Here is a 26587-nt window from a genome sequence, read left to right as displayed (position 1 = left end):
GTAGAAGTTAAAGGGCCCCCATGGGGTCTATCAGGGGCTCCCGTGTCCTTTAGGGTGTGTTCTGGAGCTGGGTATGTCCAAGGAGCCAGATGTGAGAGAGATGGGAGGACAAGGAAGCAAGCAAACAAAGGAAGCCATCTCAGGGTCCTCCTGAGGCCTTCCCACTCTGGCTCTCCTGCCTCAGTTTCCCCTGGTGCTCCTGCACATTTTCCTCATGAAAGCTTCAGTGACTGTCCATAAACACTGAGTTATAAACAAGGCATCGATCCCCTGGCTCTGCAGCGTAAAATATTAACGATGCCTAAGTAGATAGCAGGGCTTAGAGCAGAACGCTAAGCATCAGCAGCCGGGCCATGGGCCTAATGGATAGAAAGCTGACTCCCTGCTCGCTTGCTAGCTTGGGGTCTGCCAGCTCTGGGGCCAGCCCAGGTCCCCCGAGGCTGGGCTGATGGCTCGCTACACCTGCTCTTCTCTGGACTCAGAGAGGGAAGAAGGCAGACAAGTCCCCAAGTTTCATATGTGCACCCCACACTCAGCCCAGCCACCACGAGCTCCCCTGCCAAGGGCCATTTACCCTGACATGAATTCACCCCTCCCCAACATGTGGCAAAGTGTATGCTGGTGTTGACAGTGCTCCCTGCCAGTTCCCTGCCTTCAAGAGGGGATGGGCTAGGGGGAGGGGCACAGAGAAATCTCTGCAGTTCAGGGTGCTGAGGGCTGCCACAGACGTAGGGAAAGATGAGGGGCCCTGTGGAGGGAACAGCCCGCTGCTTCTCAGGTGATTGAGAAGGCTGGGGGTGAGCCCTCACTCGAAGATCTCAGGATGTCTGGGAGGTCCAGGGAGGCCTCCTAACCTGTCCCGAACTAATTTAGAAAGTTCTTAGAGACCCAGCTATTCTGCGAAAGGGTGGGACACACTGCACACCTAGGCTTGTACCCCACACCCGAGGTCACAGTCTTCCTTTTGTCTACCACATCAGTGATGCCACTCCAGCTCCGTGTCTGGGAAGCCACACCAGACTACACCAGCCCTGCATTAAGCCCCTCCTCCTCTGAACCCTCGCAGCCTCTGCTGCATGGCCGTGCCATGCTGTACTGAGTTTCAGCTATCTGCCCAGACATCTTCCATGTCACCCGTGTTCCTCACATCTAACCACAGCTGCACTGCCAGCTCCTGGAGGCTGGAACCCGGCAGTCTGATTAATGCCCAGTGCATGCCCCAGCCTGCTAGTCCTGGCCGCCTAGCTGACCAAGGACTTTTTGACTCTTGAGGGAGGGATTGGACCAGGCCTGTATTGTTCCAGGGACATTCCCGGAAAACAGCTCAGTAAGTTGTTCCCGGAGTGAAGCCTTCCCTTTTTTCTAGTGCATTCTACTGGGCAGAGAAGGCATTATTCAATTTATTTATCCTTCTCACAGTCCATAAGAAACAGACAAGAACGCTCCAAAGACATGCCTCCTGAGTTCCTACCAATGGACACCCCAAGGTTGCTCAAATGCAGGGCATCTAAAGCTGAATTCTGACTTCCTCCCAAATAAACCCCCTCCAATCTGCCCTCCCGGAAGATCCCTGTCTCACATGTGGGGGCCAAATGCTGGCTCTTGGCCTAGAGCTCACCTGACCCCACTCCAGCCCAGTGTGTCACCAAGCCCTGGCTCTGCGCCTCTTTCTCATCCATCTCGGCCCCACTGCCACCAGCCTGGCTGTGCCATCACCCCTCTCTCCCAGACTGCCTCTCCCACCTCTGCTCTGTCCTCCTCCTCTCGTCCCCTTGGCGGCCACACTGGTCATCCCAAGGGGAATGTCAGACCCTGTCTTTCCCTGTGTAAAAATATCTCCAGTGTCTGTCCAGCTCAACACTGCCTGTGCCTGCCTGCTCAGCATGCCTCTCCTCGATTTGGTAAAAGCAACTCAATATCCTTCTAGAACCCCTGCCAGCCTCAGGCCAGTGATCTTCAACGTTTGGGAATATAACTGCCCACTTAGCATCAATTCTTCTTTTCCCACTCCGCACCCCTCCTCCACTGCTCTGGCGACTGGCTCAGGGCTGGGCCCCAGAAGGGAACTGGGACAATGAAAGACTTCCATGAGACTGGCCCTGGGACAAGGAGGAGAGAGGTTCTCTCTTTCACTGTGGTAGCTAACTGGCCTCCCTGCCACCTTGGGACAGGGAGCCTGATAATGTAGTCACCTCACTGGAAAGTGGAACAAACAGTGGAGAGAGAGTGCTATGTGCCTGGATCCAGCAGTGCCTGATGACACATCTAAACTTATATTTTTCAGTTTTATGAGCCAATAAATACCCCCTATTGTTGCTCAAGCCAGTGTGAGCTGGGTTGCTGTCCTTTGCATTCTCCATTACTCACAAAGCAAGGAATCTAATCCTTACCAAGACCTATGTGAGCAGCTGATATCTACCACATACTTACTAAGCATGAGGCATCTCAACACAACTCATTTCCATTTCTCACAGCTCCAGAGAAGATGGAGACTTGGTAAGAGGAAGAAATTGAAGTACAGAGTGGTTAACTGTTTGCTTAAGGGCACACAGCTGTTAAACCACAGTGTCAGAATTTAAATCCAAAACATCGAGTTTCAGGGCCTATGATTTTAATTCAATGACACCCTACCCTTCTAGACCCACGTGGTTGGGCCTTTCCCATTCTCTCTTGTTCACAAGAACCCAGCCACAGGTGCAGCCACCCGAGTGGGCCCAGGACGCTCGCTCCCAGATCTCAGTGCACACTCTTCCTCGAACCTGCTCTTCTTCCTCCTCCTCACCTCCTCCTCCTCCACCTCTTCGCCCAGCTAATTAATGCCTCCGTGTCCTTTGGGTCTCCGCTGATGCTACCTCTGCAGAGGCGTCGCCCCTGACCTCTTCCCTCCTGTTAGTCTCTACCGTGGCCCCAGCCCTTTCCCTCTGGGCAGGTTCACAATGTGAACTTAGATATTTGTGTGTTAATTTATTTGTTTCTGTTCTTCCACTCGATTGTAAGCTTCCCAAAGGTATGCATATTACCTGCCTTGTATACATATTTACAAAATAATTAATGGGGATGTCTGATGATTCCTTTTCCCCAATTATTCCAGCAGAGGCTGTCCTGGTGTCACCAGCAAGACCACGGGAGTGCTGTCCAGGAGAACCAGGGCCGAGTCCCTCGTTCCAACCCTAACCTCTCCAAGCCTTCCTTTCCTCCTTGTAAAATGACATCACTTGGTGAAATTGAGCTACATGTCAAACAGTGAGCCATACGAATCAGACAAGCTGATGAAAGAAAACATCCCAAGATATACCTGAGGGGCCGTTTGCTTTCCTAGGACACTGTCATGTAGGGTGTTAAAGTCTGGAACTAGGCACCTCTCGTCATCATGAGGGGAGCAGGCTATGAGTAAGGTCGATGCTGGCAGTGTAGATACAAGAACCTAGGTCCTTAATGACCCTGCGGGGTCTGAGTAGACAGCCCCAGACCCACCCTCCTGCCTGACTTCCTGCATGGGACAGGATACGTTTCCCATGGTTGAAGCTAAAGGAATGGAGTTTTTTCTGTTATTCGTGCTGTAAACCTCCCATATTTCATCCAATGTTGGGCCAGAGCAGGCAATGTGTGGATGGCTTCTGTGTGGCCCTGAGATAATGAAAACTAGACTCCTTTATGTCGCTTCCCAGGTGGTCCTGGTTCTGGAAGATAAATTAGGAATTCCAAGTTAAGCAAAAACTAAGAGTATTTCTCATCAGTAGACATATTCCTTGAGAAATACTAAAGGGAAGCATCTCCTGTGTCAGAGGCAGCTTCTGGAAATAAGTCTTCCACCGTCACAGAGATCATGAGCCAGAATCAAGGCCAGCGGTCTGTGGAAGATAAGCACCTTCATGCCCTTCCATTGGACAGTTCTGGTTCCCAGGGTTCTTGTGGTCTGGAAAGACTTGGCAGCCCTGGAAGGGCTGAGCTACTTGCCCTGTGGGCACGTGTCCAGGTGTCACTGTGGCAGTGGACCCCTCAGTGCCTACTTCTGGGAGCACTCTCTGTGGATTTCCCAGCCCCTGTTTGATTCCCCCTCGGTCAGGAGGAAAGGGTCACTCTTCTCGCCTCCACTCCACACAGGGCATGCGTAAACCCCCATCTGTTGTCCGGGGGTTTACAAGAGTCTAGGGATATTGAATAGGTGATGCAAAGGGGACACTTAGGGGCCCCTTGTCCTTGGGGTCCCTCATTCTGCTCCCTGCTTTCCTGTGATGCCATATTCCCAGTCCCTCTCTCATGTGGAACACTCTTCATCTCTTCCTAGGCCTCTCTGTATGTTTGCTCAGCTCCAGTCCAGGGGAACCAACCAGCCCCAGAATGACAGGACCAGCTAAGGCTGGCTATGGCTCTTCCCACCAACTTTACTTCAATTCAGACCCTTAGAGTTTGCACAATGTCTACCATGTTGGTTTGTGAGCTCCTTCGGGTAAATTTGTGTTTCTTGGCAGAGCTTGGCTTTCCCACCTCTCTGTGTTTCCGAGAGGACTGGGTGGTGATGAGTCAGGAGGGCCAGGCTGTGCCACCTAAGCTATGTTTCCTTTCACCTCCTTCAGCCTCAGCTTAAAAATGGGAGGAACATTCCTTCACCCTGGCCTGCCCTCTCCTGGTGGTGTTGTGAGAATCAGGGGCACCCACTTGTGTGGGAGCCCTCTGTATGCTGGGGGCTCTGAGCACATGTTAACTGGTGTCGTGTTATTTTACACCTGGCTGAATCCAGGCGGGGGGCCATGTACGAACACGTAGGAAATACTGTTGGCTACTCAGAGTTTGCTGGTTCTCCTGGCAGTCACCCCAGTCTCCCAGGGCCATCAATCCTCATGTTTTATGACACTGATGCTAAGTGCTCGCAAGTCCCTTTCTTGTTGCTGATCTGTGAAGTTGTCTTTGTTTGAACTGGAGCTGAGGGCCCCAGGGTGTCTTGGGGAATTTCCATCCTGGATGGTTGGTGCCAGTATCTCAGCCTCTGTGGAGGCCTCTGGCAGCTCATGGGGGTGTGTCAAAACAGATGCCCTGTGTCAGCTGGATGCAGATGAGTGACTTGGGAATCAGAGCTTTGGGATCTGAGATGGAAAATAGAGGTGGAGGAGCAGAGTCCCAGCTTGGGAGCTGGAAGTCCTGGATCTGAGTCCCATCTTTGTTGCTCATAGGCTGGGGGTCTCAGCCAGTCCACACTTCTCCCTGAGCTCAGTGAAGCAAGGGAACTGGCTAATAATAGTAATAATAGCAGCTTCATTTACTGAGTGTTTACTACTTGCCAGCCACTCTCTTAAGCACTCACATGCATAATATCATTTACTCCTCACAGCACTCCTGTTAACATCCCCATTCACAATTGCAGAGAACAGAGGGTAGAGGACTTGCCCCACCTACCACTTTCCAGAAGCACTGGGGCTCTAGACTGAGCTCCTCGGAAACACCCAGCACTCTCATCCTCAGAGGGCTAGATTTGCCCTGGGCGGGTACTTGTGAGGCCGTCACAGAGGAGGAGTGGGCCCAGAGGAGGAAACATGTGTTTGAATCTCTCTTCAGTCCAGAGAGATGTAAGATTCAGAGTTAGGAAAGGCCTAGGGTGATTCATGCATTTGCTCAGTTGACACGTATTCTACTCAGTGTCTGCTCAGTGCCTGGCAGACACAGCACTAATATGGCAGACGTGGCACTGGCCTCAAGAAGCTTGCTTTCTGGAGAGAGAGACAGACAGTGGAAGGGCTGTGATAGGGCATAGCAAGACTGTGAAAGGAGAAACACGGCAGAGGGGCCCCCATTCCAGACTCAAGGCCCAGAGAAAGCCTGGGCGTTTCCAAGCCGTGTGACCAGGCTATGTAGCCCTAGGACAGCAAAGAGTGACACGGCGTGAGCCCAGGGTGGCGGGGGTGGGGCTAATGTGAGCAGGAAAATGGACAGTAGAGAGCTGAGGGGGAGGGTAGGGGGTAGAGCCAGGCAGGGCCAGGAGGTCAAGCTGAGAGTTCAGACTTTGAGAGCCGTGGAGCTTTTGTTTTGTTTTGTTTTCCTGTCTTTTCTCTAGCTGCGGCATGTCCACATCGGGGAAGGAGGGACTGCAGTGATTTCCTGCCGCCTGCCATTTCACAGATGACGTAAGGGAGACCCAGCCGGGGGCTGCAAAGTCACACAGTGGCACAGTGGGGACAAGAGCCCAACCTCTCCATTCCTCAGCCAAGACTCGCTCCTCAGCCCACTCCAAACCCAACTTGAACATCTGGAGCCTGGCAATGGCTCGAAGGGGCAAGAGAAGCACCCACAGACCCACTGCCTGGCCCAGCAGCCGTAACTCGGGCCTCTGGCTGCCCCATGCTGTACCCGAGAGTCCAAGGGCACGAGGATGGCTACGCGGCACTGCCCGGGACTTCCCCGAAGTGAGCATTCCTGTCTCTTCTCATTACTTCCATACTTGCTGACAGAACAGGCTCTGCAGTCCCCATTTCTAAGTCACATTTGAAAAGTTGAGTCCGAATAGCTGCCCATCAGAGCCTGAAGCAGCAGTACACAGAGACCTGGTGACAGAACCCACACAAGAAGGACGTTCCTGTTTGTACACTCTCACATGCTGTGGAGCAGTTTCGTGTCTATCGTTTCCTTGGGTCCTCGAAACCTGGAAGATAGCCAGGGATGTACTTATGATTCCCATTGAACAGACGAGAACAAGACCCAGAGGGGCAAAAAGTCTTCCCAAACATCACACAAAGCACGAGAGGCAGAGACGGGTTGAGGACCCAGATCTGACTGATTGCAAAGCCAGCAGGCTCTCACCAACCACCTTGCCTTTAAAATGTGCAGAGTGTGAGAATTCTCTGAACCTCATCTGACCCTCACCTGTCAAAGGTTTTTGACCACAGAGTCCCTTTTCACATAGTTCATATTAACATCCCTCAGCTCACGCTTGGTGAAACATTGTTCTGCTATGTGATCTTTTAGGGACTGGCCAATTGTCTTAGTTACTGTGACCCCAGCTTGGGGTCAAGCAGAGCAGGGAGCAGACCTTCCTCCCGGCCGTGGGGCCTGGGAAAGTCCCGTTCACTTCTCCCTGGTTTCTCGTATGTCGAGCATGGCTTCCTCACTGCATTGCTGGAAGGGTTGAATGAAATAACACAATTTTCCTATTAATGCCTGTTTCCTATCTGTTCTCCCAACACCTGCTTTCTGCAACTGCTTTTAGATCAAAGTTGAAACTCTTCTCCATGGTTCTTAATTGATTTTTATATTTTCATCTCTTTGTTTTTTCATTTAGGTAACTTGATGGATATTCTAGGTGAGAGTCATGTTCATTAATTTGTTTGTTAGGGTGATTGTTCTGCTATTCAAACCATTAATAAAATTTTCTACATTTCAGCAATTATGCCCTCACTGCCAAGGCTGTTGATTCTTTGTGTGCATATAACGTCCTCTTGGATCTCTGAGAGCATTAGTTACACGTATTCTAGTCTATGCTTTTTCCTTTGTTTGCCTTAGTAACTCTGTTGATTTGCTGTTACTCCTTCATTTCACTGAGCTTAATGTCACTCTCTGGTGTTGCCTCCTCAGATGTTGGGTGGCTCTCGAGCATGTGTTCACGTCTGCACATACAGTGCACAGGGCTCTGCCCTCCTGGAGAAGGCGAGGGGGGTGCAATGGGTGGCGTGTGGGGTGCCCATGGCTCTCCCTCTGAGAGGACAAGGTACCCCGTGCATCTTGGACATAGCCAGTCACTCAGGGCACTGCTGCGCCTCTCAGCTCCACATGCCCATGTTAGCTCTGGTCTGCAGTGGGCACCTTCATGCACAACAGGCAGCGGGGTAGCCTGCCTCTCACCCGTGGCTCCTACTTGTGCATCCCTCCTGCTCCCTGTCCCACTCACTCCCGAGTCTAAAGTCCTTGGACTTGTGCACCTGTGCACCACAGCTTCCTCCTTGTGAGATCGCGCCTGCTGTCTTTTGGGGGTTCATCAAGATTTATGGCACACTCAGGGCACCTCTTCTTCGTTCTTTTCTGTTTTTTTTCTTGTCATCCATGGGAGGGCCAGAAGTGAATCTGCACAGCACAGCCTTGGCTCAATTTCCTAACACATGCAGTCTCCTCACACATGTAATCTCACACATGAAATCCCTTAACACATGCCATCTCCTAACATATGCCATCTCCTAACACATGCAGTCTCCTCACACATGTAACCTCCACACTCATGTAGTCTTCTCACACATGCAGCCTCTTCACACATGTAGCCTCCTCACACATGAAATTTCACATATGCCATCTCCTAACACACGGTCTCCTAACACAGTGCAGTCTCCTAATAAGTGTAATCTCCTACACATGTCAAGTACCAGCCAGAGTTCAGTCTCACCACCCCCCTCCTCCCTCAGAAAGTGCGCACGAAAACTCATGAAGGAGACGCCTTCAAGACGCTGCCAAGCCTGGGTGAGCGCTGGACCTTCCTGGTGTCCCGTCCACATGCCTCCTCTGTCCACCTGACTGCTCAGGGGCTGTTGTAAGGCCCCTGGATTGAACTCGCTCAGGCAGAGAGACTTGTTGTACCTTAAACTGAACCACAGGAAGACAAAGGGACAGAAATGACTAGAGGCATGAGCTCAAACCGTGTCTCTCTTCTCACACTGCCACACTGCATATCAGCCTTACTCTCCCCGCGAGTGGCTTCTTTCATGTGGCTTGACACTTGGCTACAGGAAGCCAATAATGAAGCCTGTGTGTCATGGCCTCTCTGCTCCAGACATGCGGCCACTCACTGTCAAGAGATCTGAGAAGGCTCTCACTGGCCGGGCTGAGCCAGGGACCCACCTCTAGATCAACATGGATGTGAAGTCCTGGGAGCCCTCATCCAACTGATGGTTAGAAATAAGATGAGAGTCATTTTCTGGAACGTGGACAAGTGCCTTTCTGAACAGAGGAAACAATGGAAACCTTCTGCAGATGGCAGGAGCCAAGCTCAGGGTGTGGGTGCAAGAGGCAGAGACTGTTAAACATTGGTGTGCATATCTGGCTCAGCCCTGGACCACTTCTGTCCAGTCTTTTGGCATTAAATCCTGTCTATGTGCTAATGACTCTCAATTTTATCTTTCCAGTCCAGCCTCTGTCATGTCCCAACTGCTAACCACCTGCTTCATACTCTGCTGGGTTGTCATCTGATGTGTCCAACCCAACCTGCCACAGCTGAGCCCCCTCCTCCCCTTTTGGGACTGCTCCTCCGAGCTCTCTGCAGTAGTGAAGAGCCGCTCAGACCTCTAGGTGCTCAGGACAAAACCCTGACCTGTCATTATCCCCTACTTCTCCCTTTCTCTACACCCTATGTTCCGTCCACTAGCAAACCCCTTCAGTTCCACTTTCAAAATGCCCCTGAGCCCTCCTGCTTCTTACTCCCTGCCCCAGCCTGTGGTGACTTCAAGAGCCCACTACCTTCCTGGCCCCTGAGGCTACTCTCCACCATCAGCCACAGGAAGGTCAGCTCAGGCAGTAGGCTGCCCCCGGCCCTGCTCCGTTCAAACTCCTGGGTTCTGCCCCGAGCTGCTGAGGCCCCCACAGGGGCCCCCTAGCCCCTTCTCCATCTTTCCCCATGCCATGACCTCTGTGAGTGTCTCCATGTGGGCCACCTCCCTGCCCCCTAGACACACCTACTCACCTACCTCTGCCTGGAAACCATTCCCTTTGGCTCTTCCCTACTCCACTCAGGTCTTTATTTAAATGTCACATTCCCTCCAAACCCTTCCCTGAGTGTCCTCCCCCTCTTCCCTCCATATGTAATTTCTGCAGCCCTTTCTTATATATATATATATATCTATCTTTTTTTTTCTAATATATAACTTAACTTACCCAACTCATTTTATAGCCAGCATATTCTAGAGGGATTTTCATCTGTCCAGGGCCCAGGGCAGCACCTGGCTGTCAAAATCCACTACTTGTTCAGTAAATGTACCACTGGATGCTCTCAGCCTGGCCTGGGGCTGGAGGGCATAGAAGTTCCAGAAATTTCCATGGGACCAGCGACCGCCTGGCAATCTCACAAAGATTGGGGGCCATAGCCCCAGACCCCTGGCCCGGTGGTCCCTTTGCAGGGATGAGCCATCACACACTGGTTCCCTCCTTGCTGCTTGGTGCCCACTTCCATCGGCCTGGCCTGCGTGGCTGTGAGGACTTCCTTGGGCATGCTCCACCTGGGGGCTCGGGTCCCTCTTCCCTACACCCTGGTCCCTCTGAGTGGGCCTCGAGGATGAAGGGAAGTGGGCCTCACAATAGTGCTATTAGTAGTCTCTGTCTGGGCAGTCCCCCAGACCACCCCCTTTCGAAGATGGCCCGCAGAGGGTGCCAGGGAACACCAACAAGCAAGAGGCCCAGGGCAGAAGACCGCAGGGAGCCCCCACGTCCTCACCTTCCCCTCCCCATTCTCCAGCACTGCAGGGCTCTCTGGGGAGCAGCAGCCAGACCTCCCTGCCCCGCCTTCTCTCCCCTCAGCCCTGCAACTCAGTCACTCCCAGCCCTACGCCTCCTCTTCCTCCCGCTGCTGGGAAACACCAGAACCTCCCACTGCTGGGAACACCAGAATCCTCCAGGCCGAGCCCAGAAGTGGTCGCAGGTGGTCAGGGAGGCCTCAGCCGAAGCAGCAAGGTGTGAGGGCCGCTGGCAGGGAGGACGAGAGGAGGAGCAGAGAGGGACGAAGGCCCTGAGCTGGCATTTTCAGGTTGGCTTTGGAGACAATTAGGAGCTAAATTATTAAAGCCGTGGGAGAGCAGAGGCTGTTTTTAAGAAAGCATGAGTAAGCAGGGCCTGCCCAGCAGCGCACAGGATCAAACAGATCAATTGCCATAATGGCCGCGAACACTTCCTCAGCCTATGTGAGTGTGAGCACCAATGTGCACTAACAGGGGTCTGTGCCCAACAGACCCCTGTCAGGTTGCCCAGAGGGGTGCGCACCTTCAGCCCCCCACACGTCCCCCACCACTGGCTGCCAGGCTGTGCTGTGGATGACCAGAGGTGAGGGCCCCTGTGACATGGGCTCTCCGAGGGAACAGGCTCTGTGGTCAGACACCACAGGGCCTTCCCAGCTTGGTCACCTGGGGTGGCTGCTCAACCTCTCTGGACCCCAGGACTCATCTATGAAAGGAGCTGGTGACATCCACCTCCGTGCACAGAGCATGCCCAAGTGGCACTCAGCAAATTCAGGTCTGGCCCAGGTCAGGTCTGTTGGCCTGGGCCCAGGGAGTGGGAAGCAAGGCCCACCTGCGGTAGGTACCTGGGGCTCTGGTCTTAACCCAACTTGCTCAGGTAGAATAGAGAACCAGCTTAAGCCTCAGATAAGGGTGCTCTCAATAGTAGCCCCGTCAGTATGAGATGGCCAGTGTGAAGCTCAGCCCTGAACCCGGAGCCAGAGCATTTACTGTGCTTACTGGGTGCTGGGCACACCTGGGCTAGTGCTGCGTCTTATTCCACCCTCACAGCAGCCCAGAGAGGAGAGTTCTTCTACCATCACTGTCCATTTCAATGGCAAGGAAACAGCTCAAAGAGGTGAAATGACTTGCCCAAGGTCACAGAGCTGGTAAGTGGCAGAGCCAGGACTACAATTCAGGCCCCTCTCACCCTTTCTGGGAACCCCTGGGATACATTTAGAACCCCTCACCCAACCTCTGCCTTCTCCTCTCCTTCTGTGGCACCCCCTCTTCCATTAAGAGGTGCTCAGTGGCCACCTCCAGCAGCCAATGCCTAAGGACAAGTCTAAGAGTTGGCAAAGGCCACAGCCAAAAGGGTGCCAACTCTTTTACTGGTCTGCCAGGGCATGTTCCACACAGCAGCCCCTCCAACTTGCGATCCTGGTTCTCAGGGGTCTGCACAGTGCTGTCCCAGGGCTCAGTCCACTGATCTCTAAGGACCCCCTAATCGTGGATGAGGATGTTGCTGCAAGAACAGCACCTGGTCCTGCCACCACCCCCACCCAGCAGACGGTCTCAAAGGCCACATCCGTGGCAGAGGATGAGCAGATGGTAGGTGTCTGCACACACATGCACACACATGCAGGTGCACACAGACAGCGAGCCAGCACAGGGCGGCATCTGGCCTCCCCACAGACTCCCCTTAACCACTTTCCACATGAGATCTGTGCTTGGAAATAGATTGGCTGCCCACATGAGTGTGAGAGAGCTGTGGGGAGTGAAGGAAAGAGCACTGTCCTAGGATTCCCCAGATCTGTGCCTTGCACAGTTCCCATTCTCTTTCTAGCCCTCAGTTTTCCCATTTGTGCCATGAGAATTCAGCAGGTCCAAGAGGAAGGTCACAGGGCTGGGGGAGGGGTAGCCTCCATTGTGTTTGATCCCAGGCTCGGGGAAGATGGGGGATCAAGGAGTGGGTGAGGGTACACTGCACTCAGACCCTCGTCTCTGCTCCTACCCCCCAGAGGGTGCAGAGCACAGGGACCCCCAGGTTTGTCCAGCACATGCTGGCAGCAGGTCCCAAATATCCCCAGCTCAGGCCTGGCCTCAGGGGCCTGACCACAGCATGTTCCCTGGTATGTTGGGGAAGGGGTCGGCAAGGGCCCAGCAATGTGGGGAGGGGGGAGTGGAAGACCCCCCTGGCTCCTCTTCCCTTCCAGCTCGGTTCATGCCCCGGTCTGTGCCAGGCTCAAGAGGCACTTCATAGGTGTGTGCTGGGTAGATGGATGGACAAAGTATTTGCTCCCTGAGTCTCAGGTGCTCCTCGAACTACCCACCATGCAGGATCTATGCAAGGACTGGCTGAGGGCAGAGTCATGGTCTAGGCACCGCTGGACACAGAACTCACTCTGCCCACTCCGGTCCCTCTCCTGGAAGGGCCCTTCTCTCTGGCCCAGCAGGTGCTCAGAAGGAACTGGCTGTAAGTGAAATAATGACCCTGCTTCCAGGTGAACCTGGGTGTGTGCGGGTGCGTGTGCACCTTTCCTTGAAGAGCGGACAGGGGGCCTGCCTGTCACCTCAGAGCCGTTGAGCTGGGATCCCTGAATACGATGGGGATGACGAGACCCTGAGTGCAGGGCCGAGTGCTGGCACTCAGTGGCCAAAGCCAAGGCGGGTGTGGTTGGTGTGATGTGCAGGCAGCGGAGGGTCTGACTCTTGAAGTCCCTAGAACTGGACCAACTGGGCAGCCTCCTGAAGTGCTGCTTGTTCCACACTGGAAACGCTCTAGGGCAAGTGAACAGAGCCAGCTGGGAACACCAGTAGGGAGGGCAGCCTTTATCAGTTGCCATTTGATGGAATGGTATCTGACCCGTAGGAACGGGCTTGTGGTGATACCGCAGGGCAAGCGCTCTGAGGTGGTGGCATTTGAACTCGGCTCGAAGGGGGAGAAGGAGCAGACCAAAGAGGCTCTGAGCAGAGGACCTTGCGCTAACCTCCTGCTAAGGAGGAACAGGCAGGGACACCTCTCAGTGGGCTCTGGATTTATTCAAAGTTCAGGGGACAGCACCCAGGGGTTTTGGCAGGTGAGTGACTTATGTTTGTGAAGCCCCTCTGGCTGCTTGCTGGGAGGAGCGTGAACTGGAGGAGACACCTCCAGGGAGAGACCTGGGTAGGACAGGTGAGAATGAGGAAAGGAACAAGGAGTAATGGGTAAAGAACAGCTCCCCTCTGGTACTCTCTGCCACCTGACATGCGCTCCCAAGGCTCACAGAGGTGGAGTGACCTGTGGGGTCACAACCTATGGAGCAGAGCTTGCGGTGGGGGAACACCCTCACCCTCCACTCCAAGGCTGCTGGCCTTCTTCATCAGCCCCTGCCCCCCTCAGGCTCTTCACTCCCCTTTTGGGGTAGCATCTGTGTTTTGAGCGAGGCAGCGTCCAACCTGGTGGGGGGGACCCCATCCACGAGCTCCCCTCTCCTGCTCTCTTTCTCTTTTCTTGCTGACAACCTAGGTGGTGCAGAGACTCACTGGCCTCTCCTCCTGCAAGACTGGGCTGGGTCCCTACACCTGAGCGACTGCCTCCTTGGCCGCTCCTCTCTGCCTTCCACTCCATTACTCCCTCCCTCCTTTACTCATGCACCTGCTCTTGATTGCACTCTGTGCTGGGGCCTGTGCAGTCTCAGACACCCCCCACCCCAGGCCCCAGACTCTAGTCACTGCTCTGGCCCAGTCCTCAGCTTGTCTATCTCTGGGAGGGACAGCTCTTGGCCACCAGAATGAGGGGGACCAGGCTAGTGGACTCCCCCAGCAGCATGCCTACACCTAGTTTTGAAGGGAGAATGTTGTCCCTGAGGCCTACCCAGGACCCCTGCACTCCCCATCTGTCCCTGGCCTCTGCCTCTCACTCTTACCACGGCCCCTTTCTGGCCACTTTCAAAAGTATCATTTGATTTTGCAATGCAAGGGCACTAAAAACAAACAAACAAACAAACAAAAAACCACTAACTACTCTCTATCTATAGGATCATTGCAAAGAGCAGGAAGACGTGAACCACTGAAGGGAGTTTTCTGACAGTCCACTGCCGTTCTTCCCTATTTCACCTCGGGAGACTCTGCCAGCCCATGGACTGGTGGCCAGCAGCCTGGTCTGCCCATCCCGGGAGCATTTGTTTCTGATCATTATTGCCACTCCCCAGGCCAGGCACAGGCCATGGTGTGCACATGACCACGGATGGAGCCTGTCCCTCATTCACACCGGAGAAAGACGAAGATGGATAAAGAAAGCCTTCTTGTGTGACACTTGAGGATTCACCCCACCCTTTTAGAAAGAGTGACCTGAGAAGGAACCAGTGCTACCCTAGGGCACAGGGAGCCCGTGACTGGGCAGGCATTTCAGGGGCAGCAGAGGGGAGGGGATGCCTGCTGTGGAGAGGGGCCCAGACTGTCCTGGGCTTAGGTCAGGGCATCAGGAGCCAGGATGAAAGGATGAACCCTGGACCAGAGATGGCAGCTGGAAACCGCAGATGCCTGTGTCCCTAAGCCCCAAGCGTGTAAAGAAGCAGGGGTGGGGAAGGGTTGGTATCAGAAAATGCAGAGCTGGTGACAAAGTGAAAATCGTCCAGGGTGGCAGATGTGTTGGTTCCCTGCTGCCCCCTGGTGGGAAGAAAGGGGAATGCCTGTCAAGAGAGACCCTATGGCAGACAGCTGAGCCGGGAGGCCACAGGACAGGGCTGGCTAGGCCAATGGACACCAGGCTCGCCAGCCTGTGAATATCTGCCCAATATCTCAGTCACCAAGGTTCTGCCTCTTCCCCGAGCAGCCCCAAGCACGGCACAAAGCCATTTCTTTCCATCTGGAGTATATGGGAACTATTTCTGTTCCCCTCCACACAGACACCAAAAAAGCCCCAATGCCCTGCCACCCCAGAGTCAGGGACTGGGCCTCACAGCAGCAGGAACACCACACACATACAGGCACACATGCCCTGGAAAGCAGGTCTGGCACAGGAAGGTGGCAATGGGGCCCAAGAGGCCCCTGTGTTTGGGCGGGTGGCTCCCAGGCCCCTCACCGTGGGCTCCCACTACCTACCTTTCTAGTTAGTGCCCAGCAGCCTTCCTGCTGACCTGCCCTCCACACCCCCATCCGCACCTCTCCTGCCCTTTCTCGTCCTGCCGTTTGGAGTCAGGCAATGGCGGAGGCTGTGTGGGCAGAGGCCACTGACGGGGTGGGGGTCACAGCAGCTATCCTATTTCTCTGGAGAACCCCAGCTTTCCCCCTAAAGCTAAGGCAGGACATCAAGCTGCTCATAGTTGGCTGTTAATGAACTTCATCTCATTAGCAAGGCCCTGGAAAGGGTTTGGGAGACGCTCTGAGCAGCTGAAGGGCAGAGTCTCTCAGGATTTAGGGAGAGAGACAGGAATGGGCAGAGGCTGAAAAAGCAGGCCCTGTCCCAGGGTCTAGCAGCCACAAATACCCCACGCTCCCAGGCCCCTGTGACCAGTTAAGGCCGGGGAGGGGAGAAATCACAGAATTCAGAGCTGATACTGGACCTTGAACATTGCCCTCTCCAGCTCTAATTTCACAGATAAGGAAAAGAAAGGAGGAAGCACTGGCTCAGAGTTACACAATAAGTCCCTGTTATTGCCACCTCTGCCACTGAAACTTCAAGGGGAAACACTGCCCTAGTTTTCTCTGACTCCGGTGGAATCCTCAAAACCAGCCCTTCCTTTATAGCCATTTCATGAGTGAGGAAACAAGCTCAGAGAGACCAAGTAACTTGCCCAAAGTGGCACACCAATATGAAGTAAGCTGACGCAGAAGCACACCAAGGTGGGAAGGTGAAGGTAAAAGGCAGAGATTTTCATGTGCATCTGGCGACCACCTTCTTAATGACCTCATTATTCTTATCACCATGTTACAGATGAGAAAACTGAAGCTCAGAGTGGTCAGAAGACATCTCCTTCATGCAGAGCTATGCTAAAGATTTAAACAAGGAGCTAATGGGCTGAGGCGGCTCTAACACCATGGTAGCCTATGCAAGCAAACCAAAATCCAAGCCAGAGTCAATGCACTCAAATCTGAGAAAATAAAACTGATGAACAGCCAATCACAAACAGCCAGAGAGGCTTTCCCAAATAACACAGTTGCTCAAGCTACAGCTAATCAAATAGTTTCCTTGATTTGCTTCCACATCTTCTCTACATCTTCCCTGACTTCCGTCGCTGGGACACCCCTAACAACCCTCGATTTGGTGCTGCCGGATTCGAATTGATGTTTGCTCAAATAAACTCTTGACAGTTTTAACGTGCCTCAGTTTACCTTTTAACAGCTATGCATGGCAAAGATGAGATTCTTTAAAATCGTTTTTAGCCCTGGCTTGTGTGGCTCAGTGGCTTGAGTGCTGGCCTGTGAGCTGAAATGCTGCTGGTTCCACCCCCAGTCAGAGTGTGTGGCAGCAACCTGATCAATATTTCTCTCCCTTCCTTCCCCTCTCTCTAAAAATAAATAAATAAAATCTTTCTAAAAATAAATAAAATAGTTTTTAAATTATGGAAACAGCCCTGGCTGGTGTGGCTCAGTAACCTAACATCATCCTGTAACCTAAAGGTTGTGGGTTTGATTCCTGGTCAGGACACATGCCTAGGTTGCAGATTTGACCCCTGGTCCAGAGAAACAACCAGTCGATGTTTCTCTCTCTCCCTTCCTTTCTTTCTAAAAAGCAATGAAAAAATGTCCTCGGGTGGGGATAAAGTATATATGTGAGTTATGAAAACAAAGCCCAAAGAGCATTGCGTGGCCTTTCCGATCCTGCTGGGGCACTGACTAACTCCTGCCCGGGGCGTCTGACGCTCCAGAGCAGCAGAACTCAGCTGTGCCACTGGCCGAGGCCCAGGCACTTTCCAGGCCTGTGACACTGACAAGACGCAGTGAAGCCTCTTCTCCGGGGCAAAGACGATAACCCCACGGGTGGTGGCTTCTCTGCTCTGGATCTTTCTAAGTTTCATTTCTAACTGAGCACTTGTATCTTGGTGTTCCTTTTATTTTCACCCTCTTCACAACTCCCCTTGTGTCTTTTTTAAATCGGCATTGCCATTCTGCTGTTCCCCCCGCTCCTCGTTGAGGACTTCAACAGAGCCTTGACCCACACTCCCTGTCTGTCTGTAGGGGATTGATCTTTTCAACACTGAGAAGGAGGCTTCGACAGTTCTGCCAGCTGTGCCCATCTTTGTCTGTAGCCCTGGGTCCCTGCCACTGCATTCTGCAGCCGGAGCCCCATTTCCTTGCTCCTGGCCCCTCCTTGCCTCTGCTCTGCGCCTGCCTCATCCCTGGGAGCCCCAGGCCTGGGCAGAGTGGGGTGCCGTGGCCCAGGAGATAGGCTGGGCAGAGGCTCTGTCCTGTGTTGATGTGGACTCCAAGGGTTAAATGTGACTTTTCCTGATGAGTTTGGCAGAGAACCCCATGGCTAAGATCAGCTATGCAGGTTGCACACTATGGGACTGGGAAACGGCTTTGTCATTCACCCCCACTCCCCAAACCCCCCAGGGGGCAGAGAAGAGGAAGCTTGGTGAGGTGGAGGGAGGGCATGTCTTTGAAAGGGCTTGTTTGTGTGCTGGGGAGTTTCATCTCCTCCCCTCACCCACCCTGTTGAGGGGCTTCTGGGAAGCCTGTGGGGATCTGGGCACAGGTCCCTGGAGTTTAGGAGATGCAGGGCCAGGTGGGCCTGACCTACACCTGGACAGGTCAGGGTAATGGCCATTGGCTACACTGCCCAGAGGCCACCGGGTTGAGAGGAGGGCCATGAAGGCAGAAATGTGTTTCTGTAGCGCTTCCCCAAACCCTGTGGAAGAAATCTGCAGAGCCCATCTTCAAAGTGTCGTCCTCCTCCAAGAAAGACGGGTTGCAGGGGGCGTCTTCACACTGGGAGTCGAGGCCAAGGGGTGCCCTGCGCACCGACAGGAGGCGGCCCGGGCCTGGCTCTGGAGCTGAGGGGGAAGCTGAGTGAAGCAGGACTTGGAGGCACGAAGGACCCTGCCCAGGCTCTGCCTCCCTTCACCCCTGAGCCTGGACAGTCACAGGGGCGGGGGTCCCCAAGTGAATGAGGGTCTGGAGCGTGGACATTGGAGCGGAAAGGGGTCCTTGAGCTCTCGCCGGCCTGAGAGATGACCACAGGACCTGCACAAACTTCATCCACAGCTCAGCAGCAGCAGCTCCACAGAGTGGACTGAAAGGGTCACAGGTGACAGAGAACCAAGCTTCCTCCCGCAGGTTCCTGCCTCAGTGCCAAGCGGCTGTATTTTTAGCAGCCGCCCACGTGGTTCTCAGAGAGTCTCCTGCTCACAACCAGCCGACGACTCCGGCCCGCGGGCTGCCTGCTCCCTGGTGGCTCCCACCACCCCACCACACTGCGATTCCTGGCCAGCGTCCCTCAGCAAGCCCAGGCCTGTGTGTTTTTGTTGGGCGAAAGCTGTTCAAGAACTGAGCATGAAGCTACCAGAAGGAAGGACTCCCAGTTACTAAGAATGCAGGAAGCACGCTGTGGCCACCCCCTCCCAGGCGACCCTGGGCTCCCGCCGCATGGCCCAGGTCCCTGCACAGAGGCCCCGGGTCACACCCCTGCGATCACACCTCCCTCCAGACCTTCATTCTGCCAGAAGCCTGTCTTCTTATTCCTAGAGATCTGTTATGACTTTTGAGTATTTTAAACAATTATTATTCCACAGATTTTGAGATGATTGATTAAATGCTTACTTTAATGTTTGTATTTTTCTTAAAATTTTATTCATTAGCATTGAATTACTGACAGGTATTCAGTGTGCCAGGCTCTGGGCTAGGCGCTCAGGACAGGGCAGAGCACAAGACTGAGAGGCCCCACTGCTGGAGGGGGCGCAGGCCAGGCGTTCCCAGCCCAGCCCCTCAGAAGCTATTAACATCTTTGGGCTGCACAGTCGGCTTTGAGCTGTGACTAAAAAGCCAACGAGTCACAGGTCTGCACTGACTCATCCTCCTGTGTAAGGGGTTTATTTTGATTCCTGTTTAGGGAATCACATGATTTCTTTAGCCTTTTTCCCTTTGAATTCCTCCAATAACAGGAGAATAAAAGGGTCTGGAAGCTGCAGAGGTCTCTGCTTGCCGAGTACAACTCTCCTGGCACCACCCTCTCCCACATCTTGCCAGGAAAGCAAGGGAACCCCACGTGCTGGGGTCCCTGTCCCCATGCGTGCCTGCCTCCTGGGCCCGTGGCCCCACCCCAGTCGGGTTCTGCTCAGCCCCTGGGCACCTACAAGGTGGGGGGCAGAGAGGGCCTGAAGGAACAGGCCTGGACTGCCGTGGGGTCGTTCCCACACGGGGCCCCGCCCAGGCCTGAGCACAAGAGGGCTGTGTGCACCGGTGTCCCTGCCAGCAATCCCAGGATGGCTGGTTTTTATAGATTTTGAAAGATGGCTATCACCCACACAACACTTTCTACTGGGTCTTTCAACGTATTTGCTCATTTGTCACACCTGTCTTTGACAGACCCCAGGAGAGGGGTTCCCCGGGGGAGAGAGGGAGGGGGAGGAGCAGCAATGGGGTCTGCACCACACGCTGCCACTGGCCCCTGCCTGCCTGCACAGGGCCTGCGTCTGTGAAGAAGGCACGCTCCCCATCTCCTTTCCCTCCCCAGCCTACAAGTCGGGGAGTCCTGGCTCGGCACTGACTGCCCACGGGTCCCAGACCAGGACTCCAGGCTGCAGACAGGGCCCCTGTCCCCAGCCATCCTGCCCTGCTCCAGGCGGGTGCAGTGGTCAGAGCCCCAACCTGTCCCTTCCTGCACCCTCATCCCTGTCCCTGCTAGGCAGTCCTCACCTCGAGCCAGGTTCCCAGAGATGAAGCGGAAGAAGAAGCTGAGCATGTCGCCCAGGAGTTCCTTGCAGCCACGCTGGCATTCCCGCAGCCTTGGTGCAGGCTCCCAGGCCGGGCCAGGGGCCTCCCTGTGCCTTGCCATGCCTGGGCTTGGCCCCGTCCCAGGGCCCCTCTCCTGCCCTTGCTCTCGCTCTGCCACCCCACCTGCTCTGTCCCTCCTCTGCCTGCCCCTCCCTAAGTGGACACTTGGAGCCTGTTTTTCTAGAACCCTCCCTCTCTCCCTCTTCTGGTCTGCCTCTCTGTCTCTCAGTCTCAGCTTCTCTCCTATGGGTCTCATCCTGTCCCTCGGCAGCTCTGGCCTGTCCACCCTTCCTGCTCTCTTGGCCTTTCTCAGACCCTCGTCCAGGGTCAGCTTCCTCCAGTAGCCCCTGCTCCCACCCAGGCCTGGCCAGCCCCTTCGCCTTGTGCCTGGCTCTGGCTTCTCAGGACCCCAAGCTCACTGTCCTGGAGGCGGAGGCTCCTGCAGCTTCCTGGGCTGAGAGCAGGGTGGGCCTTGCTCCTGAGCTCCCGACACCAATGAGGAGGGACCACTGGTGTGATTTTTGGCTGAGGGTGTGATCACACTGCAAAGGAGCCTCATCCACGTCCCAGGGTTTCTCTGCAGCCAGAAAGGGAGCAGCCCTGGCCCAGCCCAGCCCCTGAATAGGAGGCTCAGGGGCTGGGGACCCTGGGCAGGGCTGGGGGATGGGTGGGACCCTTTTCTCACTGACCCCATTTCCCAGCCCTGCTGGTGCCTCTGCAGAATTGAAAATGGGGAGACAAGAAAGTGTCCTTCTGACGAGGAGGGTACGGGAAAATCAAACGTGTGTCTGGAGCAGGAACTGCTGAGCACTCACGTGCCCTCACATTTATGGAGCACCTGGTGTGTACAGGCAGCTTGCTCAGGTCCTTCTAGGCACTGGTGCTTTCAGTCGTCATAACCCCCTGAGGCACGTCTGGCCGAGAATGCCAACAGTATTTGTTCTCGTCTGCTTTTTCAACTACACAACTCAGATTTTGTTAGAGGTGGAAATGTGCCCAGCTTAAAAAACTCACTCCCCCTCCTTCCTTGCAGTCAGAGTGGCTTGGCTCTGGCCAATGAAATGCAGAGTGAACCCTCCAGAGACGTTTGTAAGTGTTGCTTTCCTGCTGAAGGCACCACCACTTCCTCCTTTCACTGGATTTCTCCTTCCTCTGGCCTGGAACAAAGCCATGTGGCCGGAGCCAAAGCAATGACCTTGCAGCTATGAGGGAAAGGGCAAAAACCTTGACTCTGAAGACCTTGACTTTGACATTCCAAAGCTGCTAAACTGCTGCCAGCCACTGCCTAGCCCCAGATTTGTCAAATAGGAGGTATGTGCCCCTGCCTAAATTAAATCACTGTTATTTAGGTTTCTTTTATATGCAAGTAAGTGCAGTGTTTGATGTACCTTCTTATGCACCACAGCTAAGTAGGCGGTCAGGCTGCTTCCTGAGGGCCAGCAAAGGCCTGCGGCAGGTAAGGCCCTGTACTAGCTGCTGTGGCCCCAGGGCCTGATGACCAGGCACATTTCAACGGCACACCATGTGCCAAAGGCTAGCTAGGACGCCCTGTGGGGCGGGTGGCAGGCCCCCGTACAACATTCCATGGCCGCCTCTGGTATGAAGCAAAGCCAGGCTTTCTTTGGCAAAGACCTACTCCTCTTCTGACACACAATTAGTGGCTCCTTACTGGGCTTTCATGAGACCTGGGATGCCCACAAGAAAGGCGTATAGACCTCTCCCTCAGCACTAAAGGCATTCTGTATCAAGCACAGGGGCTCTGTATGAGTTTAGGGGCAGGGCATCTAGAAGGCTCAGATGCATCTGTCCCTCTCCACCTCGTGGTGACAGCCACGATGCCATCTTCCCCTCAATACACACCTGAGGACCCCCGGGGAGTCCCTGAGACCATTTGAGGAGAAGCATTTGTATGTCATTTTCAGAGCTGCTAGAAATGTTGCACCAATTCTAAGTTGACAGGGCAGCCCGCTCAGGGAGGGGCAGGAAGAGACAGCGTCCTGGGGGGCAGGATGCTGGGCATGCCCACTGGCTCATGTGGCCTGGCAGGAGAGATGGCTTGGCACACAGATGCCATTGTCCTGGGCAGTTGCCAACCACTTGTTCAAGGGTCGGGGGAGAGGAGGAAACAAGGTGGAGGAGTGGCGACCAGGCAGTGTGAGGACGCCAGTCTTTCGAGACGCTCTCCAAAGGTCCTGAGGCCAAAGGGGGCTCCGTATCGGGGGTGGGGTGGTGGGTTGGGGGAGACAGGAAGGTCTGTTCTGCACCTCAGTCAGCCTGTATTCTTGGCTGCGGTGGGCTGAGGCTCCTTAGGTTCCATAGGAGGACTTCCCCATGCTGGGCTATTTGCCTGCAGCAGTTGTCGAGTGCCTGGCTGGCCAGCAGGTGGCAGGTCAGCTACACTGCTTCCCTTTCCTCCTGGTGACGTCTAGGAATTAGATACTCATTCTGCAGGACCTTCCTTCCTGCCCCGGCCCCCCATCCCCCCACATCTACCAACGCCACCAGCCATCACAGTGTCCCACACATCACTGCTACTCACCAAGGGACTCATTTTACAACAATGAAGTGTGGACAAAGGGCAGTGCTCACAAGACCCCTGGCCTCACCCTGTCCAGGGCCCAGGAGCCTCCCAGAGCAGGGGGACAGCCTGCTGCCAGCTGGTTCCCTGAACAGCGTGAGATTCAGGTGCTGTCCTGTCAGATGCCGGTGCTGCTCCTCCTCCAGCCAGAAGCATGGGTCCAGGGACCAAGGGACGTGGTGGTGGCGGCCCTCACACCATCCCCTGGGCACTGACTCACAGCACTTCTGCTTTTCATTTCCAACACTGTTGACTCCAGTCTAGAGGTTTTAGATCCCAAAGAAGAATGCTTCCCCAGAGGGGAATGCCTCTGTGTCACTGAGAGGCACCCTTGCCCTGTGTTGTGGCGGGGGTGGGGGGGGCGGGGAGTCACACTTCTTGGCCGAGGATGTGTGGGTGCTCCTCCTGGGTAGGGTGGGGACACGCCGCCTGTCCTGTGCTCCCCCTTTCCTGGGCATAATCATTCTAGAAGCCACCGCTGCTGACCAGCTCCCAACTCTTCCTTTGCGCCTTCACAGCCCAAGAGTGACACCAGGGCACAGTGACAGCTGGCAGGCTCTGCCCACATGACTCTGGCCCCTGAGTCCCACCCATGCTAGGCCGATGTGGCCTGAGCTCAGTAACACAGTGCAGTTTCCTGCACCCGGGCCCAGGCTTCTGCTTTGGCTGTCCCAGAAACCCGCCCCTCTGGCTCGCTTCTGTGAGTGGAAAAACCCCTGACTGCAAGGACACGGTGTCTCCGCATTCTGACACTTCCCACGGGCAACCGCTGCCCAGGTCCCCAGGCTGGGTGTGACGAAGCTGCGCTGAATGGCACCCATTGTGCCCTGTGCCCAGAGCCCCAGGAAGCTCCTGGAGGAGCTGGGCACCCCATCTGCCCAGAGTTTAGCATTTCAGGTGCACACACAGCCCTCCTTGTGACCAGCAGTGCTGTCCCTGTGGGACACGCACAGGACATGTTGGGTGGAGGAGCAGCCAGTGGCATCTCGGCTGCTCAGTCCATGAGCATGGCTGCTGCCCACGCAGACCCCCAAGCTCCCTCCTCCCTCAGTTCAGAGAGAAAAGCCATGGCAGACACAGGTTGGGGGGGCACCTTGCCTGGAGCGCAGGGCAGGAGCTCCAGGTCAGAAACCCCGCTCTGCCCCTAACTCCGGAAACCTGCTGAGTCATGGGATCTCCCCGAGCTCCAACCAAATTTTTGGTAAAACAGTGATCTGCACTGCCTGCTTCACACAGCTAAATAGGACATCATTTTCCTGTGCTTCACATGTCCTCTGGGTGCCTGGCATACGGCCTGGAAACACATCCTCCCAGGGTCTGGGCCAGAGCCATTGCTGGTGTCTCAGGCCTGCCCCCACCCCCTGGTCCCCTCAGCTGCGTGACTGACAAGTTGCTCAGCAGACACATCCAGACAGCTCGGTAGAAGCTGAATTCAAAAGGCCCTGCCCTCTAGGAGCCCACCCTGAGCTGTGACCTTGAACACAGCAAGCCTGCCCCCAGCTTCCGTGTGCACCTACACTCAGGTATGCTAGGACCCCCAGTGAAGGGGTGGCACCCAACACCCCGCCACTGCCCGAAAGCTGTAAATTGGAGACGAGACCCCACAGGAGAAAGGCCCGGGGTGGGATGTGGTGCTGGCTGGAGAGAATCAGGGAGGGAGGGACAGAGATACAGGTAGGCCAGGCTGCAGGGCTGCAAGATCTCCGGAAGGAAAAGGAGGAAACCCTGGGCCGCCGGTGGGGGAACGAAGCCATGTCAGGCAGAGAGCCAGGCCAGTGGCCCAGCGTGCCATTGCCCCCCTCTGCTCTCCCTGCAGGCTGGACTGCTTCGGTCCTGCTACAGAATGATCAGCGTCGTGTGGGAGCTGCCCAGTTCCACTGTTTGCATAAACTTGTCATGACTTCATGTTCCTGCCACAAACAAAATCTATTCCCCCTTCCTGAGAAGTTGGGGAGTGCACATGGACCCCACATGCTCATGTGCATTAGAGCTCCCTCTGGAGGCCACTGTGGGGAAGGCCGAGAACAAATGTCAGGTAAGGGTGGCAGAGCGGCCGGAGAGGCAGCGTCTCTGGGGGAAGCAGCATCTCCGGGGGCTGCAGTTGTGCAGAGAGCTCCCTGCAGGGGGTTCTCAGATGAAGGACAGGGGCCTGGCGGGAAGCCCTGCACACACAGACGGAGCTGGCTACCAGCCCTGTGCCCGTGCCCCGGCTCACTCCTCCCCAGCATCCCTGGGGCACCGGGGACATGGCTGTGCCCATTCTTCAACCAAGGGGACTGAGACCCCCTGGAAATCACACAGAGAGTATCTGAGACAACAGCCAAGACAGCTGTCTGCACCTTTTCCTTAAAGTCAGAGAGGAGAGTCTCACGTGTGCCTGTTTGTGTGTGCCTGTGTGGCAGGGACACCTGTGTATAATATGTGTATGTGTGTGTATGTGTGTGTGCCCACATGTGCATGGTGAATGATGCACAGCTGTGCATGGTGGGCATGCATGGTGTGTGCATGTGTGAGAACACAAGTTCACCGCGGCACCTTCTGCTGTGTCACACGCAGCAGACACCAAATATCACTGACAGCCAGCGCAAGGCAGCCACCTCTCTCAGTGCCTCACACACCCAGAGCACGGGCCGAGTGAAGAGCCAGCGCCGGCCCTGTGTGCACTAGGCAGGGCTCCCCCTCCCCAGGCTTCTGCACACGTTGTTGTTGTTCGTCCTCACGTGTGCCCTGCAGGGGGCACCAGCCCCTTCTACAGAGGACTCAGGAAGGATGTGTTCCGGCCCCAAGTTATCTAGCAGGTGAAGTGGGCGCCCTGAGCCCATCCTGTCAGCCTCTGAAGCTGGACTCCCCCCTCCTACCCTCAGCTACCCAAGTGGACCTCCAGTCTGGTCCCTCTCCATCCTGTCTCTACCCTGCATGGGCCCTGCTTTGAGCTCAGCGACCTGCATGGAAGAAAGGAGACAGGCGTGATGAATGAAAACACATCTCCTGATGGAGGCAGAGGTGGTGTGGCCTGGTTTGGGGCCCCAGGGCGGCCTCTGAGGCCCCAGACGGGACAGAGTTCAGAACAGATCCCCCAGCCCTGCCCCAGCCCCTACCTGAGCCCTGTGGAGCAGCACTGGACAGGATCCACTTGACTAGGCAGCACCGCATCAGGGCCTGGCGGGTGAGCCTTGGCCTCTGCCACTGGACACCCTGCTTCTTGCTTAGTGGCGTGTTCCCGGGGTCCCCCAGGAGGCTGCCATCCGACACCTTCATCACCTCCTGCAGCAGGAATAGGCAGAGAGGCCCTGAGCCCTTGCTCACAAAGGGACCTCCAGATTGCCGCCAGAGTCCCCAGCCTCCTGGGTGAGGCATCCTTAATTCCACCCAGGGTCTTGTCTTCCAGGGGTGCATGCTAGGAGCCCTAGTCCCAGCCAGAGAGTCCCAGGGCCCTGTTCCCTTTGCCCTGGCCATCTCCTGCCCAGTGTCTCACCAGACTGACTCTCTCTGCAAGAGCAGAGCAAGGTCTGCATAGCACGGGCACCTCGCAGGCACAGACTGAGTCCACTGGAAAATCAGCCCAGTTGCCAGAGACAGGAGTGGGTGGAGAGTGACGATCAGGGACACCCACCCAGCGCCTCCAACGCACACTCTCCACCAGCCGCACCAACTGCCCTGTGAACACACCACTCTCCCCCGCACGTCCATGCCCTTC

The 26587-nt window shown here is 55.2% G+C and overlaps 1 protein-coding gene across 5 annotated transcripts in view; it reads right to left on the bottom strand.

Moving 5' to 3' along the window:
- The window catches only part of KCNIP3 (potassium voltage-gated channel interacting protein 3), a 64418-nt gene that overhangs the window by 24829 nt on the left and 13002 nt on the right, over nt 1-26587 (bottom strand). For 3 of the 5 annotated variants that reach the window (XM_045827862.1, XM_045827867.1, XM_045827864.1), the window contains exon 2: nt 25989-26154. The exons of 1 other annotated variant lie outside the window; for it this stretch is intronic. In XM_045827862.1, the coding sequence (XP_045683818.1) occupies nt 25989-26154 (166 nt within the window). Of the gene's footprint in view, nt 1-25988; nt 26155-26365; nt 26405-26587 lie in introns of those variants that run through there. One more of the 5 variants, XM_045827863.1, reaches the window with a different exon arrangement.

This window comes from Phyllostomus hastatus, unplaced genomic scaffold, assembly GCF_019186645.2.
Source record: "Phyllostomus hastatus isolate PE091 unplaced genomic scaffold, TTU_PhHast_1.1 phas_scaffold_78, whole genome shotgun sequence".
In the NCBI taxonomy this organism is placed as follows: domain Eukaryota; kingdom Metazoa; phylum Chordata; class Mammalia; order Chiroptera; family Phyllostomidae; genus Phyllostomus; species Phyllostomus hastatus.
This window is presented reverse-complemented; position numbering and strand designations above follow the sequence as displayed.